This window comes from Elephantulus edwardii, unplaced genomic scaffold (assembly GCF_000299155.1).
Source record: "Elephantulus edwardii isolate Elephantulus edwardi_28Jun2011 unplaced genomic scaffold, EleEdw1.0 scaffold00266, whole genome shotgun sequence".
NCBI classification, from domain to species: domain Eukaryota; kingdom Metazoa; phylum Chordata; class Mammalia; order Macroscelidea; family Macroscelididae; genus Elephantulus; species Elephantulus edwardii.
In genome coordinates this window covers 2,642,011-2,667,625 of record NW_006400016.1, presented here as the reverse complement: position 1 = coordinate 2,667,625, position 25,615 = coordinate 2,642,011, and the positions used below count along the sequence as shown (strand labels likewise).

General features: G+C 47.0%; 1 protein-coding gene across 1 annotated transcript in view; it reads right to left on the bottom strand.

Annotated features, from left to right (window-relative positions):
* SIPA1L3 (signal-induced proliferation-associated 1 like 3) overlaps positions 1 to 25,615 on the bottom strand; it is a 108,296-nt gene that overhangs the window by 53,450 nt on the left and 29,231 nt on the right. The window contains exons 6-10 of the mRNA XM_006899689.1: positions 23,025 to 23,182; positions 17,933 to 18,509; positions 14,609 to 14,883; positions 7,631 to 7,882; positions 6,912 to 7,049 (exon numbers count right to left, since the gene is read on the bottom strand). Of these exons, the coding sequence (XP_006899751.1) occupies positions 6,912 to 7,049; positions 7,631 to 7,882; positions 14,609 to 14,883; positions 17,933 to 18,509; positions 23,025 to 23,182 (1,400 nt within the window). The remainder of the gene's footprint in view (positions 1 to 6,911; positions 7,050 to 7,630; positions 7,883 to 14,608; positions 14,884 to 17,932; positions 18,510 to 23,024; positions 23,183 to 25,615) is intronic.

Below are 25,615 nucleotides of genomic sequence, written 5' to 3'. Positions count from 1 at the left end.
AAGGAAGGAAGGAAGGAAGGAAGGAAGGAAGGAAGGAAGGAAGGAAGGAAGGAAGGAAGGAAATGTATTACTAGTTTCCTCCAAAACTGAGATCTCAGTATCTGGCATGTTTAGGATTTTGAGTAAGGCAGTTTTGTTTAGTTGACCTGTCACTCCTCCTGCCACCTGGTAAAATGGGAATGGACATGTTGACGTGTTTAGTTTTTAAAAAAATGTCTGTTTTAAAATAGCAGCAGAGGCGGTAGAGGTCAGTGGAAAGAAGAGGAAGGTACGAGCGGCAGATGTACCAGTATCTTTAATATCAATCCTGTCCTTCTCCTTGGTAACCATGGCTGCACTGAGACCTGTTAACAGGCTGATTTCTTAGACTCTCCTATGGCTCTAGCAAATGAGCTTTGCTCCATCATCCTCTTCGTCCAGCAGAAGGCAACATGCAGGAGTCATTGAATGAGAGGAGAGGAGCCTGGGCCCCTGACAATGTGGGCAATAGGACAAAGCCACTACTTCTAGAATATACAGCTAAACCAAATCCAAACACCACTGCTGTCAAGTCACTTCTGACTCAAGGAATCAGGGTTCCAAGATTGTAAATCCTAACAGGAGAAGACAGCTTCATCTTTCTTTTGTGACGCAGTCTGTGGATTAAATTGTTGACCTTTTGGTCCGTAGTATAATGCTTAATCTACTGTGCCACTGGGGCTTCTCGGCACTGTTTTTACTGATACCTATTTTACCTCTCAGCCTCAGAAGCCCTGGTAGTTCCATGGTTAAGCACTGGAATAACCAAAGGCTTGGTGGTTTGAACCTACCCAGAGACATCATAGGGGAAAGATCCAATGTCACCAAGGGAGAAAGAAGGCCTGTAAAGACTTGTCAGGTGCTCACAGCGGCACGTAGAGAGTCTCTATGTGCCCCACAATGAAACCCTGCCCAGCCCTGTGCCACCCTCATCCTCTGATGTGCTCACGGCCACTGCTGCAGTCTCGGTGTCACCTGATCTTGCTGCAGGTATTCCTCTCCTTCTCTGCTCCATGTCTTTTTCTAGGGACTGGCCTCTGGATAACATGTTCAAAGTGTGTGAGATGGAGTTTCACCTCCTTCACCTCACATCTGAGGAGCACTCTGGCTGTACTTTCCCCAAAACAGATGTGCTTGAGCCAGCCAAGGACATCATCCGGAGCAGCTCCGTCTGCTACACGGCATTCGTTAGGAGTCCAAATTGACTCGAGGGCACCCAGCAACAAAAACCTGTCAGCTACCGTCCCAGGTCAAGACACACTGCTCTTTACCAATCATGTCATTATCTTGCTAACCGCCTTCTTATGCTCTAGTACAAATTGGCCGAGCAAGGCCCACTGTGTCCCATTTGGGATCATCACTATTACTGTCAATTTTGGTCAAGTTTACTCTAAGTAGGGACTTTTCAGCATCTCACTATGGATATTTCTAGGCAAGCATTACTGAACAAAAGATCAAATGCCCTTCTTTAGCTTTAGGTTCATTTAAAAAAACATCAAGTAATGCCTAATTCTTTCCTTGGAAGGTTAACATCACTTGACAGATAAAGTGTGTGGCGTCTCGGTGTCAAACCAGCTGTAGTTCTGACATCTTCAAGATGGATCCTGAGCAGTCCAAGGTCTGGCTACCACGCTGGTGTGAACTCCCTGTTCCGCTGTAGAGGCTGAACGTGGGCAACAGCCTCACGTGTGGCAGAGCTCGGCCTGCTGGGTCAGTCCCCTTCACTGACTGACTGGACAACGGCCAAGCAAATTACAGGATGGGTGGGTTAAAGGCAGAGCCATCTTCTTTGTCTGATGGTGGAGTCCAGATGACTTGAGCTAATCCTAATGCTCCAAGACAGGTATGGGAGTGTCCAATGCAACACAAAAAGGGGTTGGTCAAGGTGACCCAGTTCTAGGGAAGTTTTCTTCACACTGAGAAACAAAGGAGAAGCTGTTTTTATCTCCTGAGGGCACTGGGCACCGATTTTGCGTGAGGCCACAGCAGCCATCATGGGACCATGAGTACAGCGGGTCCCTGAGTATATTCCTGCACTGCAGAATTCACCAGCCCCAGAGCTGCCCTGCCTCTGTATACCATTCCCCTTAATGTCTGATTTAGAGTTTCTGTTATTTGCTACCAAATGATTCCTAACTGATCTTTGTAGAATGATAAAAAGGAAACAGAAGGAGGCCACTCGATAATGGCCTGATAGGTGAATGGCCGTTCACGGTCCAGCCCTGCAGATTTCCTAAGCCAGCACACGTCTCCATCCTAACACACTGTACTCTGTGGTAGTATGCTCATCTTGTACACAAAGGTGCAAACATCCTAAGGGTAGGGACAGTGTCTGCTGGCCTCTGTGTCCCAGCTGCCAGCCAGGTCCTGGTACTCTATTATAATCACATTTATAACCCTTTTAAAACACTTATTACCTACTAGGCACAGTTCTAAGGGCTTCTCTATACGGTTTATTCCCTTCAGTCTTTAAAGCAGCACTCAAAGACAGACGTTTTAATGTGGGAAAACTGAAGTGGAGGGAGGTGAAGTCCCTCAAGTGAGCTTGCAGGACAGGTAAGGAGCAGGGCCTTGTTTTGAACTCTTAGTCACCATGTGTCAATGCACTTCCCAGTAAATGTTAAGATGTGACATGAGACAGGCCTACCAAGGAGGGCCTTTCCCCTGTGGCTCAACTTTCAGCCAAATAGCAATGATTATAAGGTGAATAGTTAGCCCAGGGAGGTATCCACACCCTAGCTTAATTAATCATTTAAGATCAGTATTTACTGATTTAAGGGCAGTATTTACCCAGGATGCAAGCTCAGAAGGAACGAATGCATATGATAAAAAGAGGACGGGGAAAAGAGAATCACAGGAAAGAGGTAGGAAGAATTATTATGTGGGAGACAGTAGTTAATGAATTATATGAACGACTAAATGGAAAACTAACTGCTCTATAAATTTTCAAAGTACAATAAAAAAGTTAGTGAAAAGAGGGACTCTGAAATCCTAAAAGCTGGAGACCTGCTGAAGAAGACAGGAATCCCAAAGGGAACAAAATCCCTGGCTGAGCAAGAATGCCTGGCTTGGGGTCACAAGGGCGCAGATATGCACAGGACAACTTTATAGCAAGAAAAAGAGAACGGAGCTGAGGCCAAATCACTGGAACAGCCTCTACTCTCTCCTGGGACTCTCAGGGCAGGCAGATGACTGCAAAATTCAGAGCCCAATTGTTGATGGTGATAAAAAAAGAAATGCTGAGACATGGAGAAGGGATGGTCTTTTCAATGAGACAAGTGTTGGAACAAGCAGATATCCAGAAGCAGAAAAAGAAACTTTAACTTCAGCCTCACCCTTTACATAAAAATTACCTTGAAGGATCAAACAGAAAATGGATCATACATTAGAAAATGGATCATAAGTTATAAAATATAACTTCTGGAAATAGAAATATCATCTGACCCAGCAATTCCACTGCCAGGTACATATCCTGAAAGCATGAACACATATATGCATAGCCACGTTCACTCAGCATTATTTACTACAGCAAAGAGACAGAAACAATCCAAGTGTCCATCAATGGATGAATGGAGAAATAAACTACAGAAGGCTAAGCCAACGAAGAATGAAGAAAAAGCACATGGACAAATATGAAAGGCATTATTCTTAATGAAATAAGTCACAAAAAGACTAACATTGAGTCCATTACTATAAAAAGCTAAAGAAAACTGTACAGAAATAAACATCTTTGAATGATTATGCAGGTGAGAAGGGAGGTAGAGGTGAGTATAAAATCAATAAAAAGATAATACCTACCACCATCAAGTTAGTTCTGACTGTGACCTTTCACTGGGTTTCTAAGACTATAAATCTTGATTAGCCATCTATTTCCTGCAGACCAGCTGGTGGATTCACAACCCCCCGCGCCCAAAATTATACAACTTCTAGGAGAAAAAGACAGTAGAAAGCCTTTGAGATCTAGGTCTTAACATTCATAAAAGTTTTAAAAAAATCATTTTAGTGTCATCTAACACAAAACTTTGTAAAAGAGCCTGTTTAAAGGGTAAAAACACAAATGCAGTATCAAAAGAAAATACCTGCACATCACAAATCCAACAATGGGCTTGTATCCAGACTATACAAAGAACTCTCAGACATGAAATCCAGTTACAGAAAGGGCAAGATATGCACTGGTATTTTACTGACTATAACACAAAGATGGCAAATAAACACATGAAAAGATGGTCAACGTCATTAGCTACTCGTGTTAAGTGCCACTAAGCAGACTGTGCTGATCCTATGAATTGTGACGATCTGAACTGTCCCTAACATCACCATGAAACCCATCGCGCTCAAGCTCACTGTGGCAGTCACCGCATCAATCCACCTTGCTGAGGGTCTTCCTCTCTGCTGACTCTCTACCTTTCCCAGCATGATGATGCCTTTTTCCAAGAACCGGTGCAAAGTCTGTGAGGCGTCTCACCATCCTTGCCTCTGAGGAGCATTCTAGTTGCACTTCCTCCTCCAAACCACAATGTGAGATTAAGCTTCATCTTTGCCTTCAAGGAGGACTCCGGCTGGATCCTTTCTAGGACATACTGTTTGTTCTTTTGGCAGTCCATAGGATATTCAGAACTCTTCTCCAACACCACAACTCAAAGGCATCAATTCTTCTTCTCTCCTCCTTGCTCACTGTCCAGCTCTCAGTAGCACAGCATGTGACTGAAAAGATCATGGCCTGAATCGAGTGTACCTAAGTCCTCAGTAATTTGGAGAGGTCCCGGACTGTAGACTTGCCCAGTGAAATATGTCTCCTAACCTCCTGATTGCTGGTACCAAGCGTACTGATTGTACTGCTAACAGGGTTGGAATAAGTTAGAAGTGACTTGATAGCATTGTGTCTAATTTTCCTATGAATCGAAAATTATTTTTAAAAAGAATCGTGAAAGGAAGAACACCTGGAGTTGAGGGGATAGATATCCCAGGAGTTCTCAGTAACACCATCCCCATCACCTTTGATATCTACTAACTGCCCCTCCAGCATTCACTTCAGCTGTGTCCAGGTGTCTCACCTGCCACACTCTACGTCCCCCAGACCTTGCTCTCTTCCTCCTCCATTCTATGCTGTCCTTATTCACGCCTGTAGCCTCTGCTCTGTTGAGAATGAGTCTTCTCTGGAGGCAGCCTCCTTCTAATCCCTCTGGAGCTTTGGCTCTGGCCCCCTCCTCCAGCTCTGAGTCCACAGGCACACTTACCATGGTGCACCTGTTTTCTAAGACCTTCCCTCTTCACCAAAGCCAGTAAGTGCCCTGAGAGCAGGAATCCCTGTAACTCTGTCATATCCTTCCCAGCGCCTGGTACACAGCTAGCTTCTAGGACTCTCTACTGAATGAAAGCTGGGCCACTAGAAAAGGGGAGCATGGACGTGTTTTCCTGGTTTTTATAATAGAGGCTGAGGACCAAACGGTGGTCTAGAGTGACTGTTCTCGGATCTACTTCCTGGCCTAGCAGCACTATCATCGCACGATCACTTTCGAGCCAACAGCCTGCCCTTTAATGAGCCTGCTGGGTGATCCTGATGCACAGCACAGACTCAGAACCACTGGGCTCATCTACTGACCCCTGTTCTTAAGGCTATTTAAACACACTCCCTCCCTCTATCCTTTCACCTATTCATCAAATGTATACTGAGGCATGCTAGACCCTGCAGAGTGCGATGGAAACACAGATGGATTGGAAAGGCCCCACCTTGGAGAGTAAGCTTGTTCACATGCTCTCTTGTGCATGTTACAGACACGCCTGGGTGAGAACGGAGTTGGAAGATGGCGTGTGTGTACGGTCAGGAAATGTGCTACGAGACAGAATAGCAGAACGCTGTGCTGGTTGGAGGATAAGGGAAGATTTCCTCGAGAAGGACCACCAAAGCTCCATCTCAAAGGGTCTAGTGAAGCAAAAGAGAAGAGTGGGAAGAACACAAGTTGTTGCGTACCGCTATCAGAACCAAGCCACAGCTGACCCTCCAGCATGTTTTCAGAGGCAGTTAACTAAACAGGAGGAGACTGCCCATCCTTCTCCTGTGGAGTAGCTGGTGGATTCAAACCACGTGCCTTTAGCATTGCAGCACAGCTTCTTATCACTGGGCCACCAGAGTTCCCTTCTGAAATGTTGCCTACTAAGAAATGGCAGGTTATCGGTGCGGCTGCTATATGGCACCGTGCAAAGGCTGGGGAGATGGCAGGGCCTTGCTGGCCACAGGGTCTAAAGCAGGGGACAGACATGGCCAGAAATAAAACCTTCTTCTGGTTGTTGACTGGAGAGTGGACCAGAGAAGGTGAGACTGGGAGCCCAGGGAGGATGCCAGGGCAGAGAGGTTAAGCAGGTAGTGGGGGACTGTGGAGATGGAGGGAGTAAGGAAGCAGGAGACAGAATGGTGGGGCCGTGCTGGGAGGGAGACTTGGGCTGAAGGTCCTGAGAGTGAGCTCAGCTGTGGCCAGATCTCAAAGGATTTTGAATGCCAGTCTACACAGCTTGAGTTTATCCTGAATACAGTGGGGAGCTACAGAGGGCTTTGGGCTGCCAGGTGGGATGGATCCGAGAGGGCATGGCTGAAGTCTGAAGACCATGAAAACTGGGTAATACTGGTGGCTTTGTGTTGAGGGGCTGGGCTGCAGACAACCAAAATTCTGGTGCCAGAAAGCCAATCACTAGTCCTGCCCTGCCCAGCTTGTCTCTAAATCTTAACCTGAGACACAGACAACACCCCAGTAGGATGGGATTTTCTGAAGGCTCTCAGGGGTCTAGATATCCATAAAATGGTACGTAAAATTGTAGGGGCTGTGTACTTCCTGAGGAAGAAGAGTTCACAGCTTCCCAGAAATCTCCCAAACTGAAGAGAGTGAAGCGGTTCTGACCTTTCTGGCGATGGCTTGTACCTCGCGTAGGTGGCCGAGCCGGGGATGGAGAAGCTCCCTGAAGGCTGTCGGTAGGGAGGAGCTCTGTCGGCCCCTGCTGGTGATGCTGTGTAAGGGGTTTCTGGGAAGCTGACAGGCCTGGAACGAGAGGAAAGAGGGGAAGGCGGTAGAGGCTGAGTGTAAAGAACATTCTTGGTCCTCACACAGGACAGATAGGCCCGCTCCCTCAGGCTCAAGCACGTTTTGTGTGCGACCCTGAGAGAAAGTGAAGCTGAGGCTGTGGGAAGCTGGGATATCTTATGCCCTCCTTTCTGGTTCTGCTGCTGACATCCTTCAGCTTCTGCTGCTATAAACTGTTTGAGATATTCCTTTAAATCAGAATCCTTCTGAAAAAAGTTAAAATTTATCTTTAATAGCCTCATATTTTTTTTAAAAAACCCTAAATCTATACATTTTATAGCAAATGTATCAAACTCTGTGAACCCACCATACAGCCTGACCTGCGTGCATTTCCCTTTCTTACTTCCCTGTTTCCCCTAAGAAGCACCCAAGAATTGATTGCTGCTTCGTTCCTTGACCTATATACTAGCATATCATTTGTTTAGATGAATGGTGGGCTCCAGACCTCAGACACTGAGCCCTTCCACATAGCAAGGCCCACAGTGAACACGTAAGTGAAAGGAGGAAGAAGGGAGGGAGGTGCAGGAGGGCATCCTTACCTCTTGCTGTGTAGAGGCTGGGACTCCCGGAAGGGGACCAATGGGGTCTGCTTTGGGGGCCGGCTCAGGGACTGGGCATGGCCTGGGGTGGCTGGTGCAGCCCACTTGGAGGCTTGCAGGGAGTTGTGGGATGCAGGTCCGCTCCACTGCCAGGGAGCGTTGCTGCGGTAGGGGGGCCGGCCCCCGGGAACCATGTTTTCTGGCTCGGTCTTGGGTTCCGAGGTATTCATGTCATAGGTCTCTGGCCAACCCCTGTGAAGAGAAAGCATCAGTCAGAAGGGCCCAGGCCCTGGCACACACCCACGGAGAGGTCTGCTGCTCTGTAGCACCTGGAGGGGCTGGACCTGCCACATCCGACCCTTTAAACTGGTCTGACACTCACCAGCTCAGACAGTGCCTGGCGCTCAGCCAGGAGAGCCTGGCCTGCTCTAACTTACCTCCGTCCTCCTGTCCTCTCCCTTCTCCCTGACCCAGACCTCAAGCCTCAGTCCATGGACCAGCTCAGGTCCCCTTAGCGGCATCTAGGCCCGAACAGTGGATACCTTCAGATTTAAAGGACAGTATCTGCCTTGTTTCAAAGAAGCACAACGGCAGCTGGAAGTGAAGCAGGTGACCTACTTTGCAGGGTGTTGTTGAGAGAGAGAGAGAGAGAGAGAGAGAGAGAGAGAGAGAGAGAGAGAGAGAGAGAAGGGAGAAAAGAAGCAAGCCACTGTGGTGCGACCTGTGAATCCCCCCGACCTGGCTGGCATGTGCATGCCGCTGGTTTTCCTGGCTCGAAGCAGGAGGTGGCTGGGTGGGCTGTCCTGCTCCACTGCAGCACAGAAAGGCTCTGAGACTGAGTGGGGTCGTGAGGGGAACCACCACCTAAAGTCAGCTGCAGGAGGAGAACTCTGAGGTCCCCATCGAATGGAACCCTGTAGGCTCTCCAGAAACCCAGGGAGTTTTAATGGGCACCCAGAAAAATCTCCAGTAGACTTGGTGCTCAGAGGTTGTGGTCCAGGACACGGCTACTACGGAGTTATCAGAGGGAGATCTGAGGATCAGCTCTAAGACCCGGGCTGGCCTGACATCCTGCCATCTCTTGGGGTTACGAGGTGTGGATGCCACACCAGCCATGACCCTGGGTTATGAGAGCAGAGTCAACATCTATCACTGAGTGCCTGTTGATTCGCATAGCGTGGTGGAGGTGGGGAAGGTGCCCTGCGCTCCCCTGGCAGTGCACACCTGCTCCTCCTGCCTGTTAGCTTCCATTCTCTTCTAATAACAGCTCTGTGGGCTCTGGGTGGGGCTGACTTCATTTCTTGCCTTCAAGTCTGAGCATGTGTGCTAGGCTGGGGCAATGAGAAACTCCTCTCCCTCGGGCCACAAAGACTGGTGCAGGCATTGTCATGTGCCCTAAATGGGACCAATCAGAGCCAAGGAGGATCAACACTGGAACTTTTTCTAGAACTCTTGGGAGGTAGTGAGGGTGGGGGTGGAAGTGATCTCTTTCTGCTATGTATGTTAAACTGGGAGTCACTAAGCTTGGCTCTGCTGTATGTTTGTCTATGTGTGTTGAGAGTTACGTGAGGTGGGAGTCTCCCCAAGAATGACATCAATTCAGAAAAGGAGACACGAAACCAAGATTCCATGTAAGGTTATCTGAGCCATGCTTAAATCCTCCCACCTCCTAGTCTTGTTTAGTTACACAAGCCGGCAGAGGCCTTCTTTTGCTCTATTTTGAATCTGTTCTGTTATTGATCATCAGGGTCTTGCTCAAAATACCGTATTTTAGACTTAAACTGAGGCAAAGAGAAGTTAAGCAAGTTGCCCAAGTTCACATAGCAGCAGCAGCAGCAGCAGCAGCAGCAGCAGCAGCAGCAGCAGCAGCAGCAGCAAAAGTTTAAATGTAGGAAGTCAACTCCAAAGCCCACAACCTTAACCAACTCCGCACACTAGTCTAAAATAGCTTCAGACTGGAGGGCAAATTCTTCCTGACTGCTTCCCCAATTACAGCTTCCTGTTGAGGGAGCCTGTGCATGATCTCCAAGAGGGTGCTGTGTGTCTACTGTGAGCTTCTGGATTTCATGGACTCAAGCCGACTGAAGGCAATAAAGCAGAGGCGAGAGCGACAGCTCCCTAGTCAGTCTGTCTGCTGGTCTGGATCCCAGGTCTGCTGTTTACCATTAGGAAGGCCCTGGGTGAGCGATTTGCTTCTCAGAGCCTCCGTCTCCTAATCTTTGAGATGAGGGCTTGATCTCACTCCAAGAGGGTAGTTGTGGGCATTCTTATGAGCATTAGTTTAGCAGAGCCTGGTACTTGTTAGATGCTCAAGGAAGTAGGAGCTGGTCTTTCCTAACCAGGTACACAGACATCTGCTCTTCCCACCTGCTTAGGAGTGGAAGTAGTTTCTTAACACTTTCTGAAGTCCAAGTGTACCTCTGTAGGGTTCTGGAACATGGTCCTCCCCAGGGATCTCAGAACCACCAGCTTGTGAGCCACCCTGAGTTCTCATAAAACCAGAAAGCCACACTGCCCTCAAGTCTGTTCCCACTCATGATGGCCCTCCATCAGGCGGCTAAGACTATACATATTTACAAGGGGAGACTGCCCATCTTTTTTCCTTAGGAGAGGCTGGGGGATTTGAAGAACTGATCTTTTGGTTAATGACTTAAGATATAGAAATTCCTGCCCCCACCCCAGATTATCAGGATCATAATCTCTACCCTTGGAAGCAAGAGTGGCATGCACTTCCTAAACAACATACCTCTAGAAACTGAACTTTGAAAAAGGACAACAGTTACAGAAAGGCTTCAGATATTGTTCATAGGGTCACAATGAATTGTGCTCGATTCGATGGCAATCATCATCATCAATCTCCACCCGAGATGGAGTTTGCGTTCCACTCAGATTCTAGTGATGATACTGACACACAGTTTGAGAAGCCCCACCTTTATTTATTTAAAATGTTTTCTTAAAGATTAATGTGGTATAAAACGGCACAAAATGAAGTCAATCATCCTCACTCCTCTTCCCTGCTCACTCACCACAGGCAATCCCCTCATACCAGTTTCCAGATTTTCTTTCAGAACTATCTGATACTAAGAAGCACACAGTATTTAAAATAGTAATAACTAATACAATCTATCCTTGTGCAGCATCTTCAATTAACAATACTTCAGTGGGCTCTGAGCACAGATTTACTGCAGTCTCTTTTAACAACCGGTGGACATTGTCCATCACACAGATGACTGACTACCTACAGCCTACAGTGGGGGACATTTAGGTTTTTTTCTAGACTTTTCCCCTGCCAGCCTTCTGGCCTATACATGAGCATCATCTGAGAACACCTCAATTTCTCAGACCACTTTCCTTGAGTTCTGAGGGCCACTGGGACTCCTTCCTTATCTCTTGTACTCATTCACATATGGGGTTTCAATTTCCTTCTCAGGGAGAATTTCCAAGGTCTTGATCAGAGCTGAGGTCTCAGGCCTAATGAAAGGGGGTTAAAGCATCCCAGGACCCCATTAGGCAGTGAAAGACACAATGAGAAGAACATTGTTCCTGACCTGTATAAGTGCTCCAGGTCATGGTGCCACATTTTAGCAGAAGAGCAGCAAAGTCTTGGCTTGCTGGCCCAGCTGTGAGCCTAGAGGCTCAGGACTCACTCAAAAGCCTGTCTTGCTGCACAGGTTGGGGGTGGCTCTCTGGTTCTCCACTCAGTGTCAGGCAACGCTGTGCACCAAAGACTATGGAGTCAGAGTGCAGCCACACAGAGCCAGAGGCAACTCTGCCCACACCCCACAGTGTCATCTCAGAGCTTCTTGTGACATCTGAGCCAGACTGCCAGGGTGGCAGAGAAAGACTGGCAGAGGGACACGAGAGGAGGGGTTATCAGTTCTGCAAATGAGGGCACAGCTGCCATTTGAAGAACAAGAACCACACCCGCCTCTGTAAATAGGAGATCCTGTTTAGCAGAAGCCTTGCAGAGGGAACAGGAGGACTGACTGTCCTAAACAGAGTTGGCATGAAACTCTTCTGTGCCATCACACCCACCTAGGCTTCAGCTCCCTAAGCAGAGACGGGTACTGCTGTCTTTGACTTTCGCTTCCAGTGGTTCCTACCTGCAGGGCTGGGAGCATGCCCCAGGTTTGAGTCATCTGACAGGCACCCGTGTGAGTGTGAGCATGTGTGCTGGGCAAGGCAGAACAAACCCGGGGAGCCTGAGTGTGGGGTTCCCAGCCACTGGACTTGCCCCTGCAGAGATCTGGGTGGGCGTGGCTGGGCCTTGGCACTGGGCAGACTGGAGGAGGCATGGAAGAGCTGGGAGAAGGTAATGGGTCTGAATGAAGTTCAGAAGCTGAGGGAACTGGCGAGGTAGGTGAGTGGGGGCCCCAGGGGGTAGAGCTACCAGCCCAGGACTTGGGATGGTGTGCGTGACACAATCACAACTCACAGGCGCAGAGTGCACCACAGCCTCTGGAAGCAGCGGTATAAAACGGAGCTGGATAAGTGTCAGTGTCAGCTCTAATCTGTCATTTGCTCACTGTACAGTGACTTTCTGCTGAGCCACAATCTTCTCATCTATAAAGTGGGGATCACTGTCAGTTAATGTCTCTTCAACTTGCCCTGGGCTCCCTCTGCCCCAGCCACATAGCCTCTCTTCCCACTCCATCACTAGGTTGAGGGCCTCAATGCTGCCTTGTCTCTATCTTTCTTCTGGTTCCTCCTGACCCCGCAGGCCTTCCCTGACCACCCTGTCTGATGTCCACTTTCTTATTTTCCTCAGATCTACTACTAGCTAGTGTTTACTGAGTGTCTTCTAGGGACCCAGTATTTATGTAACAAGAAGCCTTGATGGCATAGTAACGTTAGATTGGCAGTTTGAACTTACCAACTGTTTCATAGGAGAAAGATGAGGCAATCCCCTGTAAAGACTGATATTCTAGAAAAACCAGTAGAGGAGGGCTCCATGAGTTTCAACAGACTCAGTGGCAGTGGGTTTGGTTTTTATTTAGCTGTAACTTAACAAACAAACAACAACAAAACAAAACAACTCCTTTTAAGTATGTCCCAAGGTCTGGGATTGCTTCAGACAATCCAATGCAGAACTAATTAAAATTAAACGGAATAATGGCTGCATATTGATTACTGTTCAAACAATGGGTTGATAACTATGTGTCAAAAGAACACATTTGCCCAGAAGGCAGGAAGGGATATGACAGAAGGATTAATGAAAATGAGAATTACAGGGATGAAGTGGAAAAGTGTGATTTCACTTCCATAATAATGGTACATAACAAAATAGGCACGAATGGTTGAATGAAAAGCTGATTTGCTTTGTGAATTTTCAATCAGATTAAAAATGGCACACAACAGGACAGGGTTCAGATGTGGGTTCATAAGGTCACTATGGGTCATAACTGATGGCATCAAACAACATTAAAGAAATGACACCAAAGAATCCAACCTGCCACCAACTTCTTAATACTCTCCCCAAATAAAACATGAGCTCCACAGGTTCAGGAAGCCCCATCAGCTGCTTGTTACTTCTTTTCTTGGACCTTTCACACCCTGCTCACCCTGTTCTGGTCACAGCCTTTCTGCTGCTCCAGGAACAGGCACACACTCCTACTGAAGCATTGCATCAGCCTCGGTGACCATGACATATACTTCTTGTTGTTTGGGGTTTTTATTTTGACACATCCAATAAGGCAGCTCCCTTGTCCCACTCTACTCCTCTTATTTGCCTTAGAACTCGTCATGACTGGAACTGTATTACAAAGCTCTTTATTCATAGCCTTCTCCCTCCTAGAATATGAATAAGAGAGCAGGTACTGAACTTCTTCACTGCTTCTAACCTCAGAGTTTGGAACAGAACCTATACACAGTAGAAACTTAAATAAGTATGTGCTGAGCATCACTGAAACATGGCTAAGAATGTATGAAATATTGTACAACATGGAGAAATCTAGAACACATTATGCTGGGTGGTATTATAACACCTCAAGCCCACTGCCCCGAGTCAGAACTGACTCATTGCTGATCCTTCACTGGGCCTCTGAGGCTGAAGGAGACTGCCCACCTTTTTTCTGAGAAGTCACGGTGGTTAGAATGCCAGAGAGGTGTGACACTTGGGTTAATAGTATAACTCTCTATAAGAGTCTAGTCAGAAAAAAGATAATTATTGCATGTTGTTATTGTTGCGAACCCCTGAGTTGAAACCAACCCACAGCAGACCCTCTGGCAGGTTTTCAGAGGCAGGTAATCTAATGGGAAGAGACAGTCCATCCTTCTCTTGCGGAGCAGCTGGTGGATTTGAACTGCATATCTTTGGGATTACAGTGCAGCTTCTTACCTCTAGGCCACCATTATCACATGATACTATTAAAAAAGCTTATGAAAGGTTTATGCACAAAAATCAATCTTAGAGGGAGAACTGGGAAGAGAAGAGAGGGAAAGGGGGTGTACAAAAATTAAAATACAGGTAAGCTAAATAAAAGGAAAGGCAAAAAACAGTAAGGGTACTGTAATTAATTAATCAATGCCAATTAATGTCATAAAACAGTTTATAAATGGTTGCATGAAAAAGCAGTATGATTTATAAACCTTCATGCAAATAAAAATACATCCATAAGTGTGATCAGGCCAACACTTGGGCAAAACATAGTCTAGCAAATTTCATGACCAAAATATTAAAAGGGGGAAAAAAAATCCATGCTGAGCTAACAGGCAAAATGAGTGGGTCCTAGGAGCTTCATCTAAAAGATTCAAGCTGTATCTCAGGAGGCTGCTGAGATAATGCAAGCACAAGAGCTTAAACCAGTTAAGACACAGTAGGTGCTCAATAGATGTTCACCCCCACCAACTCGATGAGAAAGGATTTCTCTATCACCACTATTCTGGCCTCAAGCAACAGTGTCAGTGAGGCCTCAGGCCAACAGTCTGGGACCTGCCATTCCCCCACTCGGCTCCAGCTTTGCAGAGAGGGGCTCTTACCTGCGGGGTGTGCCATCTTCAAAGGGTGGGATGATGACCACCTTCACGGTGACAGAGGTACGCAGCAGGTCAATCATCTGGTCATGCGTCAGGGTGACCACAGCTACCTTGCAGATCTCCACCAGCCGGCTGCCTTGCCGGAGGCCAGCCTGCCAGGCAAAGCCATAGTCCTCCACTTCAGCCACTGTCCCGTCGTACTTCACATGGAAGCCCAGCTGTCCGAGTCCATTCCGCCGCAGTGTCATGTCCACGGTCTCCCAGCCGTTGGTCACCACCTGCAGGCAAGAGGCAAGACCTAGTCTCAGGAGCCACCTGGGTCAGCTTTCCCCAGTGAAGCCCACAGGTCTTGCCATTCATCCTTCCAGGTGATGCCTGCTTAGTGGGTAGTCAATCTCCACCTTTCCCCAGACCATGTTTCTGATTTCCAAAGAGTAAACAAGGGCTCATCACTATGGGGCTTACCACCTCACGAAGACAACATGATTCATGAGTCATGTTCTCTAATGTTCGCTCTCTTCCCCAATCTGTGGTGGGACTGTACTTCTCGGACCCCTTGCTGTAAGCTGGGGCCATGGGACTGGTGCAGGGCAACAAGTTGTGAGCAGAATTGCTATGGCATCTGGGCTGGGTATGTAATCACCAGTGTTGAGACCCTTGGCAGCCCCTTCCCTCTGCCACAGTGACCAGTAAGATTCCAGAGAGGGGCCAGCTGGGGTCCCAGAGTTAGCATAATATGAATTAGACTCCCTAGCTGAACCCAGAATGGGCAAGGAATAAATGTCTGTTATCTTAAGTTTCCTGAGTGACTTAAAACAAAGCAGACAACACACCAGCAACACCAGCATTTTTCCTTAGCTTGAAGGTTGAGGCCATATTCTTTGACTTTAGGACATCATTTTCTGAGACACTAACACTTTCCCAATCTCCTCCAAAAGAGAGCTGATCTGACCATGCAGCCAATTACTGACCACTGCATTAGTAGAATGTGTGTCTTTTCCTCACTATGATGCATTACCATTGATAAAAGAACCCACGAGAAATACCCAATCCCACAGCATGCGGTGAACTCCCTTTCTTTCTTAGAGATAAAAAGGTTAAAGTAACAAGTTGTAGATACTAAGCAAGTTACACCAAGATTTGTATCACACATCAGACTACATATTCTCACATTTATACACATTCCCATCTCACAATATCCATTCTCTCCTTTTTAGTAAAGAGGTTCTCATCCCCAAATGCTTTGGATGGGTACATCATCACAGAGTTAGGGATCCTGCTTCCCATACTCCCTTACCCCTGTGTGACCAGGTGATGACTTACAGGATGTGAGTGAAGGTGACGAAACTTACCCCATGTTCTTAAAAGAGGAAACTGCTCCACACTCACACCTTTCCCTTCCTGTAGGCAGGGAAGTAGATCCGAGAGTAACTCACCTTGGATTGTGCAGATAAGTACATAAGGGAAAGGTGGAGCAGTAAGGTGGACGGCCTTAGAGTTCCTGAGCTGTCCCTGGCAGCCTGGACCCAGCGAGTGCTAATGAAAATCCAAATCTGCTGTCTTCACAGCAAGCCCACGGGTGCACTAAAGAACTGTTCCACAGGGCTTTCTCAAGGCCATGACACTTTGGCAACAGGTCACCAGGCCTTTTCATCTAAGGCATCCAGGTGGGTTAAAAATTATATCAACTTCCAATTAGTAGTTAAGAGCTTAATAATTTATGCTATCTTGCGCCTCTAGAATAATAGTAATAATCCACTCCTAGCTCATTCTAGCTATTGCATTTTTCAGTCTATTTTATCAGCTCAACTTAGCTGGTAACTACCTACTGCAGCTGCTTTAGCTTAGTCTGGATAGGAAACAGAAAGAGAGAGACTCTCAAAGCTCTGTCCCTTAGGATTCTTAAATTCCAGGACCCTTTTGTCCTCCCTTTTAATGCGATAGAATCCATTCCCTCCCTTTAAATTGGGATAGAATTCAAAGAACCTAATTCTTACCTTTTGAAAGTACAAACTCTTGTGGCATTTAGCACTGTCATCACGTTGTATAACAATCACCACTAATTCCAGAACATTTTTCCTCACTTTAAAAGGAAATCAGGCCCACTTGTCAGTCCCCTGTTGGTTCTCCCCCAACCCCTGGTGATCTCTCTGCTTCTGTCTCTGTTCCCTCTGGGCATTTCAGAAACGGGATTGTGTACTTTATGTTTTCTGTGCGTCTCTTTCTCGTTTGCTTTTATAAAGAAGCAAAGATGCTCCAGTTAGAGAAGACTACCACTCCTGAACCTGAGAAGGTTTCAGAAAAGACACATGGCATAGGAGTTATCTTAGGAGACCAAACACTGCAGCCAATCCAGTTTCAGGCTGGGTCCTGCAGGTGAGGCCCCTACTATATAACATGGTTGCATTTCCCCACTGGTACGTCCCATCTAAGGGTGCACTGTTAACCCTGCTTTAACACCTGCTGCTATCTGCAAATATGGGTTCCACATCACTAAATCCCCCAGTTTTCTAAGCAAGCTAGATTTACATGAAATTCTCTGAAAGATAAGCTGTGCCATTTAATGAAAAACAAAACACCACATCTTTAAAAACATCTCAGGGTTGTACCCAGCCTGTGCGTTTGAGACCTCCTTGTCTCAAACAGGGTCTCAATCTCAACCTGTTTGCAGCTATTATCCCTTGTTCAGTATCTGCCTTGAAGGAGCAGGCCCACCAAGGCCAGCCACTGCTCAGCCCAGGAAGGCACGTCACAAAAACCTTGGCATTTTCCACACCAATTTAAACTTAGACATTCTACAGATAGGTATGTCTTGTATCCTTCTAAAGTGACTACATGGAGAGCTTCAGATCCCTGGACCAAACCATTCCCAGAAAGAACTCAGGCTACAAGATACATACCAAACCCCAAGGGTATATAAATAATGAGTCAAACCCATGACAGAAATGACTCACAGCTGACCTTCTAGTGGGGTTTTAGAGGCAGTAATTAACACAGGAGACTGCTCAACCTTCTCTCACAGAGCAGCTGGTGGATTCAAACCATGTGCCTTTGGGACTGCAGCACAGCTTCTTACCACTAGGTCACCAGAGCTCCCTATAGTTGATAGATCTTTTATCCTGCTGAAGTGAACATATGGAGAGCCTCAGATCCACAGATCAAAGAACAAACCTCCTCCAGAACGAACCCAGGCTACCAGACACCCATCAAACTCCAAGGATTTAAATGTTATTTCTGATTATCTGGGGGCCCGACTGACCAGGCTAGCAGAGGTACTTCAGTGGTTCCAAATGAACCATGACACCATTGCTGCGTTCACTCCCTTACCTTCAGTCTCTGGACAATTTCCCTTATGTCCTCCACAGAGCCCTCCGTAGCCTGTAGGAAGATGTGGTCCCCTCGCCCATAGAAGATTTTGAGTGTTGTGGAGTCTGGGGTCCAGCCAATGACATCTCCGCAGTAGCAGTTGAACACCACCTCTTTGGTGCGCAGGTCCAGGAGCACCACAAATTCATTAGAAATTCCCAGAATGCAGTCGATCTCCACGCCCTGGGCGTAGTCCTGGGCTGCCACCCTCCAGGCGATGGCCCCTGCGCTGTGCTGCTCAGCACCCACTCGTGCTTTTGTTTTCTCTTTCTTCTTAGATGTCAGGGAGATGAGGTTGAACTTGCCAGAGGAGTCGATGGGTGTGTTGGAGACGCAGTTTTCTGCCAGGTCCTTGAGGTACTCCTGGCGGGTCCTGGTGGCCATGGTGTGAAACTTGTCGGATTTGTGTGCAGCATTCTCAGCGTTAATCACCTTGGCCAGCAAGAAGTCTCTGAAGATGTCGGATTTGCGGAACGTGGTTCCGCTGGGGATAGGGGGGCCAAAGGGAGGTGCATCTTTGGATCGGGTCACAGCCATGCTGGGGAGGGAGAAATCATTTAGATGGTAGAAAGAAAAGTATCTTATTCTCTTTAGACAGAAAAGACATGACCAGAATATGAGTTGTCCTTTCTAAGCATGGAAGTCTCTGTTAACTAATAAACTACTGGCTACCTATGAGGAGTCCTGGTGAGCCAGTGGATAAAGTAGCTGGCTGGTAACAGAAAGGTCAGCTGTTTGACCCCAACAGCCACTCTGTGGGAGATTGAACGTTTTAGATTTCTAGCCTTGGAAACCCCATGGAACAGTTTTATTCTGTCCTATGGGGTCGTTATGAGTTGGATTGACTCCAAAGCAGTGGGTCACCTACCCTAACACCTTTGTTAACAGCCTGTTTATCAACTCCCCCATCAATATCTTGGGGAGCTTCTTGCTCAGTATCTGATGCCATTGCATGGACAATCTGCAAATATTTCAGGAAGAATGGACCAGAGGGGGCCAGAGGACAGGCAGAAAACGGAAGAGGGGGCTCCAGGAACATCAGGCCAGGCTCATCCTGCCCCATTTCTGTGGACTGTTCAGCGAGCCTACCCCGCCTTGGGCTTCACTTAAGCTCCAGCACAAGCACTCAACTCACAGAACCTCTGAAAACAGAAGAGACCAAAAGAAAGCGTTTCTACCATGAGCAGTGGGTAGGGAGACATGGGGTGACCGTGTCCCCTCACCTCTCCAGCTCCTGTCTTTAGTTACCAGGCATTTAGATTGCACTTTCCCCAAAATGGAATAGCTTTGTGACTTCTTTATTCAGCATTTGGCTGCCTGTAGTGACAGATTTTGCTTTTCCCACAGTCCCTATTGATGAATTTAAGAATCACGAAACTGCCAACTGTCGGAGTTTTTTGGATAGGCAGAGCAGCTGGTCCTTGCTTTGCTAGCAGGAGAGACCGGAGCTGTAATGTCAGTAGGGGCCACTGGCTGCAGGGATGCTGGGGTGCCATTTACATCTAACCAGCTAAAAAACGGAACGGGACAGGCAATTTCTCCCTGATAAGGGCTTCATGGCCTCAGGAACCCAGTGGAGGGGTGCTGTTAGCTGGAAACGACTCAAGGCAGTGGATGGGGTGGTTTTTGGTTTGCTTGTTTATGGGCCAAGTGAAGAAGCCCTGGTAGCACAGGGGTTAGGAACTTGGCTGCTAACTGAAAGGCTGGCGGTTTGAATCTTACCATCTCTGTGGGAGAAAGATGTGGCAGTCTGCTTCTAGAAAGATCAACAGCTTGGGAACCTTATGGGGCAGTTCTCCGTCCTGGAATGTCACTCTGAGTTGGAACTGACTTGACAGCAAGGGGTACATGTCAAGTAGTGTGGCCATAACAGAAATAATAAGATGGGTATGATCAGGAGCTGCCCTCCTTGTCATGACTGAGCTCAGTCTTGAAGGGCAATTAGGAAGTTACATTAGAATAAGGGTCTCCAAAAAAAGAAGGAAAAAAAAAAAGAATAAGGGTCTCCAGGGAGTAAGGGGTTGGCGGTCCAGAGGTGAGGCAAGGTCAGTAGGGCCAGGAGTGATGGGGCAGGGCTTCCAGGAGGATTGAGAGGGTGGGGTAAGGTTTGACCAGAGCAGGCGCCTGGGGTAAGGAGGAGGGCAGGAGTCAGGCAGGAGTCGTGGAGCTGGGGAGCTCTGGGATCTCTTAACATTTTCTTTCTTTTTTTTAAATAAATAAATTAAAAGAGAAAGAGAACAGAAGCAAATATGGCAAAATGTTAACATCTGCTAGATCTGGGTGGTAGGTACCCAGCGTCTGTCATATTATTTTCTGTACTTTTCAGACGTTTCACAATTTCACATAATAAAAAGACTTTAAATTCAATTGTGACAAACAAGAAAGGCATTGCAGAAAGTTTGCCCTGGATGGATGCTAAGTGGAGGCCAGCAGGGAAGGCTGAGAGGGAAGGAAGGACAGTGGTGGTGGTGGGACTATACCCATCACAAGGTTATGGTAATAATCCAGGTCAAAGAAAGAGCCCAGAGCAAGGTAGATGGGACTGAACTCCAGTCAAACCTTCCTCAAGCACCCTAAAAGCAGGCTGTCTCCTTTCCTGGGGTGCACATGTATTACATGTCCCTCTGCTCTCCCCCCCAGGGTTACCTTTCAGCTGTTCTTTAAACCCTTGTGGTGACTGAATGACCTCAGGTCCCTGGCACCTCTTGCAGCTGGTCTCTAATAAATGTTCTGGGGAAAACCGGGCAGGGGTAGAAGGGGCCTCCTGCCCAGGCACAGTTACTATAGCATGGAGGCCCTTGGAGGACACACTCAGCGTGATGTGGACAGTGGAAGCCCCTCCAGACCCTTCACATGCAGCTGGGGAAACAGGTGGTCTCCTGCCTAAGTGAAGAAACTGATGGACCTGGGCACTCCCACTAAGACTCCCCGTGCACACACACATGTACCCTTTGATCCAGCATTTTCACTTGGAGGAAATTCTCTAAATGGAAAGAATTCTTGGATGATTCTTGGATGTGCATGCAATGGGAGTATCTACAGGTTATTCTTGGCAGCACAAACTGTAGGTGATGGGAAACCAGCCAACTCCCCATCCACAGGGGATGGTGTACATATGTGGGGACTTACATATGTTGCAACCATGTGAATGCACATTATGTCCATATACGCAAACACTACACAGCTGTACTAGGTTTCACATACTTTGGGTATGTGGTCAGGAAGGGCTACTTCTTACTAAAAAGACCTCATGCTGGGAAAAGTGGAGGGTCTGACAAAGAGAGGAAGACCCTCAACAACATGGATTGCCAGTGCCTGTAACAACAGGCTGGAGCCATCAGAGACCATGGGGAGAGGGTGAAGGGTAACAGGGTGGCAAGAAGTTGTAGTTGACTGGACAGCAACTATCAACAACAATAACAAAAACGCAGGAGGAATTTCTGTATTGCCATGGAAGGCCTAGATCACGCGCTACCAGGTGTGTTAGAAAGGAGAGTGGGGACTGCTTACACGTTATTTCATGTGCATAAAATATCAGGACGTGTAAACTCATTTTAAAAAAAGTTAAAAATTCTTTAATTTTGTACTCCTGATACCACTAGCACTATTTACAGGGTGATATACCTGATGTGATGAAAAGACAAAACCTACAACAGATAAAAAGCCTAAGGAATGTGTATCTAACTGACACTTCATGAATCAACCGCTGCACTCTTTGCTGTGTACTGTCTATACTTTTTTAACGTGGCTATGCCAGTCCTGAACAGAAGGGTTTCCTGTTTAAGCTGCAGTAACTTTTCTGACTATGGATCATCATCGCTCCTTCTAGGGCAGGTGCTCACAGCTCCTCTGATGCATTTTTGACGGCTAGCTCTAAGGAAGCTCCAGCTTTCCTGACAACTGCTCGCTCTTTCCTGCTAAGACCTGGAGGCCTTTGCTGCTGAATTTTTAGAACCTTCTGCTACAGTATCCACCACTTCTACCACCAGATCCATAACCACTACGACAACCTGAGATTCTCCCACCAAAACTGCCCCTTTCATGGGTCCATAATTTGACTGCTGATGTTCACTATAATTTCCAAAATCATTATAGTTCCCACCACCACCACCAGAGTTACCACCGTCAAAGTTTCCTCCTTCATTCATTGTATCCTCCACCATGGCCACCTTACCCACCACCTTGCTTTCCATATCCTGCTCCACCACCACTGTAACCCCCTCTACTACTGTAACCAGGGCCACTTCTGTAATTGCCACCATCACCTCCAAGAGAGCTTGGATGTTCCCATCTCACACCCAGGGAACTTTCTGTCTAGTCTATGAGATCTCCTCTGCAGTGAGAACAATGCTCCAGGTAGGATACAGATGGGTACGAGGACTGTTACTTGTCAATCTCTGAACTACAATCACTCAACTTTACCACCTGAGAGGAGGCCACTAGGGAGTTTTGCCTGCCCTGTATCTAGTCCTGTCTTCTGGTCTTCCTCCGGGAAATTTCTATGCCTCCCAGACTCTCAGGCCTGTTGTATTAGGCCTGGCTCTAGAACAGGCTCATGACTCCATTCAGGTCAATGAGCTTCAATTCTGGAGTTTTTGATGCAGCTCTTGGGAAAGAAAAGCTCTCTTTGCTCATAGCATTTGGGATGGTTTGTCAGGAGGATGGCAGCTATTGGGAAAGAAAAGCCCTCATAGCTCTGGTGGCAGCTCAAGGTTCAGAGCTCCAGAAAATGAAGCAACAAATGAGAATGCTGAGATCCATTTATGCCTGGACTTGCCCTTTATGTGAGTCAATAAGAGACAACACCCTCTTTGTCTTAAGACAGACTGAGGTGGTTTTCCCATCATCTGCAACCAAAATGTTTCAGGCAAACACAAGGTCTGGATAGTTTTCTTTTCAAGGTTAAGGAGATGTGTCTCTCTCTGGCTGAGAACTGCTCTTTTAGGACACCAGGCCAAACAGGACATGCCTAGGCTGTGAGGGTCTGTTCTCAGCACTTCTCAGGATGCTTTTAGGGGCTCTGTGTGCACGCGCATGGGGCAGGGAAGCGTACCTGTAGCAGACGTTGTCAGTGCAGGGGTTGTGGACTCGGACAATGATAAAGACGTGCTGAAAGTGGGAGCGTATATTTTTGGGGGTGAAGGGAAGTGCTCCAGGTTCCTGGAAGATGATCGTCACAATGTCGTTGCCTATGTGCCTCTTCCTTAGAAGCTGGTGAGGGTGACAAGGGGAGAAAGAGTAAGATGTCAGAGGGTGACTTGGAAGAACGAAGGACAGAGAGGAGGACACTGTGTGTTCACTGCAGAGCCCATTCTCACATCAACAGGCAGGCCCATTGGTGGGAGACACTGTCCTTTTACTCATGAACTGAACAAATATCAACGCATTTAAGCACATGATGGCGTTTTCTCTTTCTTTTGTTCCTTGTTTGTCTCTATCAAAGGTGAGCTCCATGAGAACAGACAAAAGGGATTTGTCTGTTTTCTTCTCTGTCTACTACTGTCGTCAGTGACTCAGTACTTGACATAGCCAGTACTCAGGAAATACTTAAGGACGGCATGGACTGGTGGTCTTAGTTTGCTAAAAGCCAGGACTGTGGGCAGCAGCAGGGAGACTAGAGATTGGCAGCAGGACCAGTTCCACACCACTTCCCCTTCCCAGGTGCCCTGTGTCTTGGGGGCAGCTATAGATAGCCTCAGGGTAAGGGGCTCTGCCCGCCCTCCTCTCTACACTGCTCTTCCTCCTCCTTCCTTGCCAGTCTCCGAAGAAGCCATTATTTTTACAGGTGATGTAATCATAGTGCAGACAAAGCTGAAATGGTAATGTTCTTATTTACACACACTTAGCCTTCACATAACTATTATACAGAGCTCATGGGTAGCATGGGATGGATGAGGTGGGCACATATCAAACCGGAAGAGATTCATCAGCACAACTCCAACTACAGAATTGCTACTTCTTTAGCTGTACATTCAATAGAATTAAATGAAAATTCCAGATCTGCCTATTTACTGGGGGCAGACCTGTACTAGCTATTTTATAGCAATAAATTATTTTTGTACTAGCTATTTTATAGCGATAAATTATTTTTGTACTAGCTAGCTATTTTATAGCGATAAATTATTTCTTTAAAAAAATTTCATTTCCACTACATTTCATTCATTATTACAAAATACCTTTTTTTTTAAAAAAAAAATCACATTTTAGAAATCTTAAATTTGTCTTCAGAATTTAGTTCAAAAGGCCTTACTATCTTAAAACCCCCAATATGCTTACTAAATCATTAGCTGAAAATTCTGTCCAAGGACTCTGGCAGCTCCTGACAAACCTCATCCCATTTGCCCTACCTAGTTAGGGCTAAGCAGCAGTATGGGGTTCAGGCAGGAGGTACAAGGGCTAATTTTCCTCAGTATAACGTGGCAAGTGAAGCTTGATGGGGAGATTTGAGGGGCAGGCCAGGCCTGTATTTAGTCAGAGTTACTGCTGAAAGGGGAGGAGGTGGAATGTTCTCCATGTTTGTGGTGTTTGGGCAACTTTTTATGAGCTTTCTTCATTTTCTTACGCATCTTCTTTTCCATCACCATTCCTGGTCCTACCATGCCAGGAGCCAAGGGATTCACAGGAGGCAGGTGGTGGGTGTGGAGGTGGCTTCCTGGATATCCTGGCTGTGGCACAGGCTGAGGGGTTCTATAGAGATGGAAGGCTGGATTCAGCTAGGGTACTCTTGGGGAAATGGGAAAGGAGCCTGGTTCACAACAGCCTGGGCTCAACTCATCCTTTTTTTCCAGCCTCCAGCCACGATTCCACTGTAATCTCACTACAATTAACTCATCTTATTCTGTTTAAGAGATGGGGAAAACCAGGCTTTGAGAGGTTAAATGACTTACCCTCAGCCACAAAGTCATGGAGGGAAAAAAATAAAATAATTTTTGCTTAACTCCAAATCCCACGCTTTCTACCATCAAAATTCCAAACCCTCAGGGATAGGAGCTGCTATCTGTGCACCTACTATATACAGGCCCCGCTTTGTTTCAGGAACGGAAGCACAGACTCTTCTCAATGACCTTGAGAGAAATGGACTATCACATTCTGCCCATCTGACAGAGGGGGGACCCCAAAGATCAGAGACATGAAATTACTCACTTGAGGTCACACAGCTAGGAAGGAGCAAAGAACTCAAATTCAGGACTAATTCAGAGACCACACTCCCAATAAACTCTTGTTGTTATGTGCGGTCAAGTCACATGCGACTCATAGCAACACTATGTACAATAGCCCTAAACCCTGCTCTACCCCCTGCCAATCCCATTGTCTCTGACACGCCTGTCCCCCATTACCCCAATGACAGAATCAATCCATTTCGAGGGTCTTCCTCTCCTAGGCTGTACCTCCACCGCCCCCAAGCTTAACGTCGCTCTTCAAGGACTGGTCTCTCTTTGCAACATGTCCAAAGCATGTCAGACTTCAGAATCCTTGTGCCTAAGGAGCAGCCTGGCTTCACCCTCTCCAGGACAAACTTGTTTGTTCTCCTAAGAAGTCCATGGTATATTCAATACTCTTCTCCAGCACAAAAGCTCAAAGGCATCAACTCTCCTTCTATCATCCCTCGTCACTGTCCAGCTCTCGGATGCATAGCAAGTGACT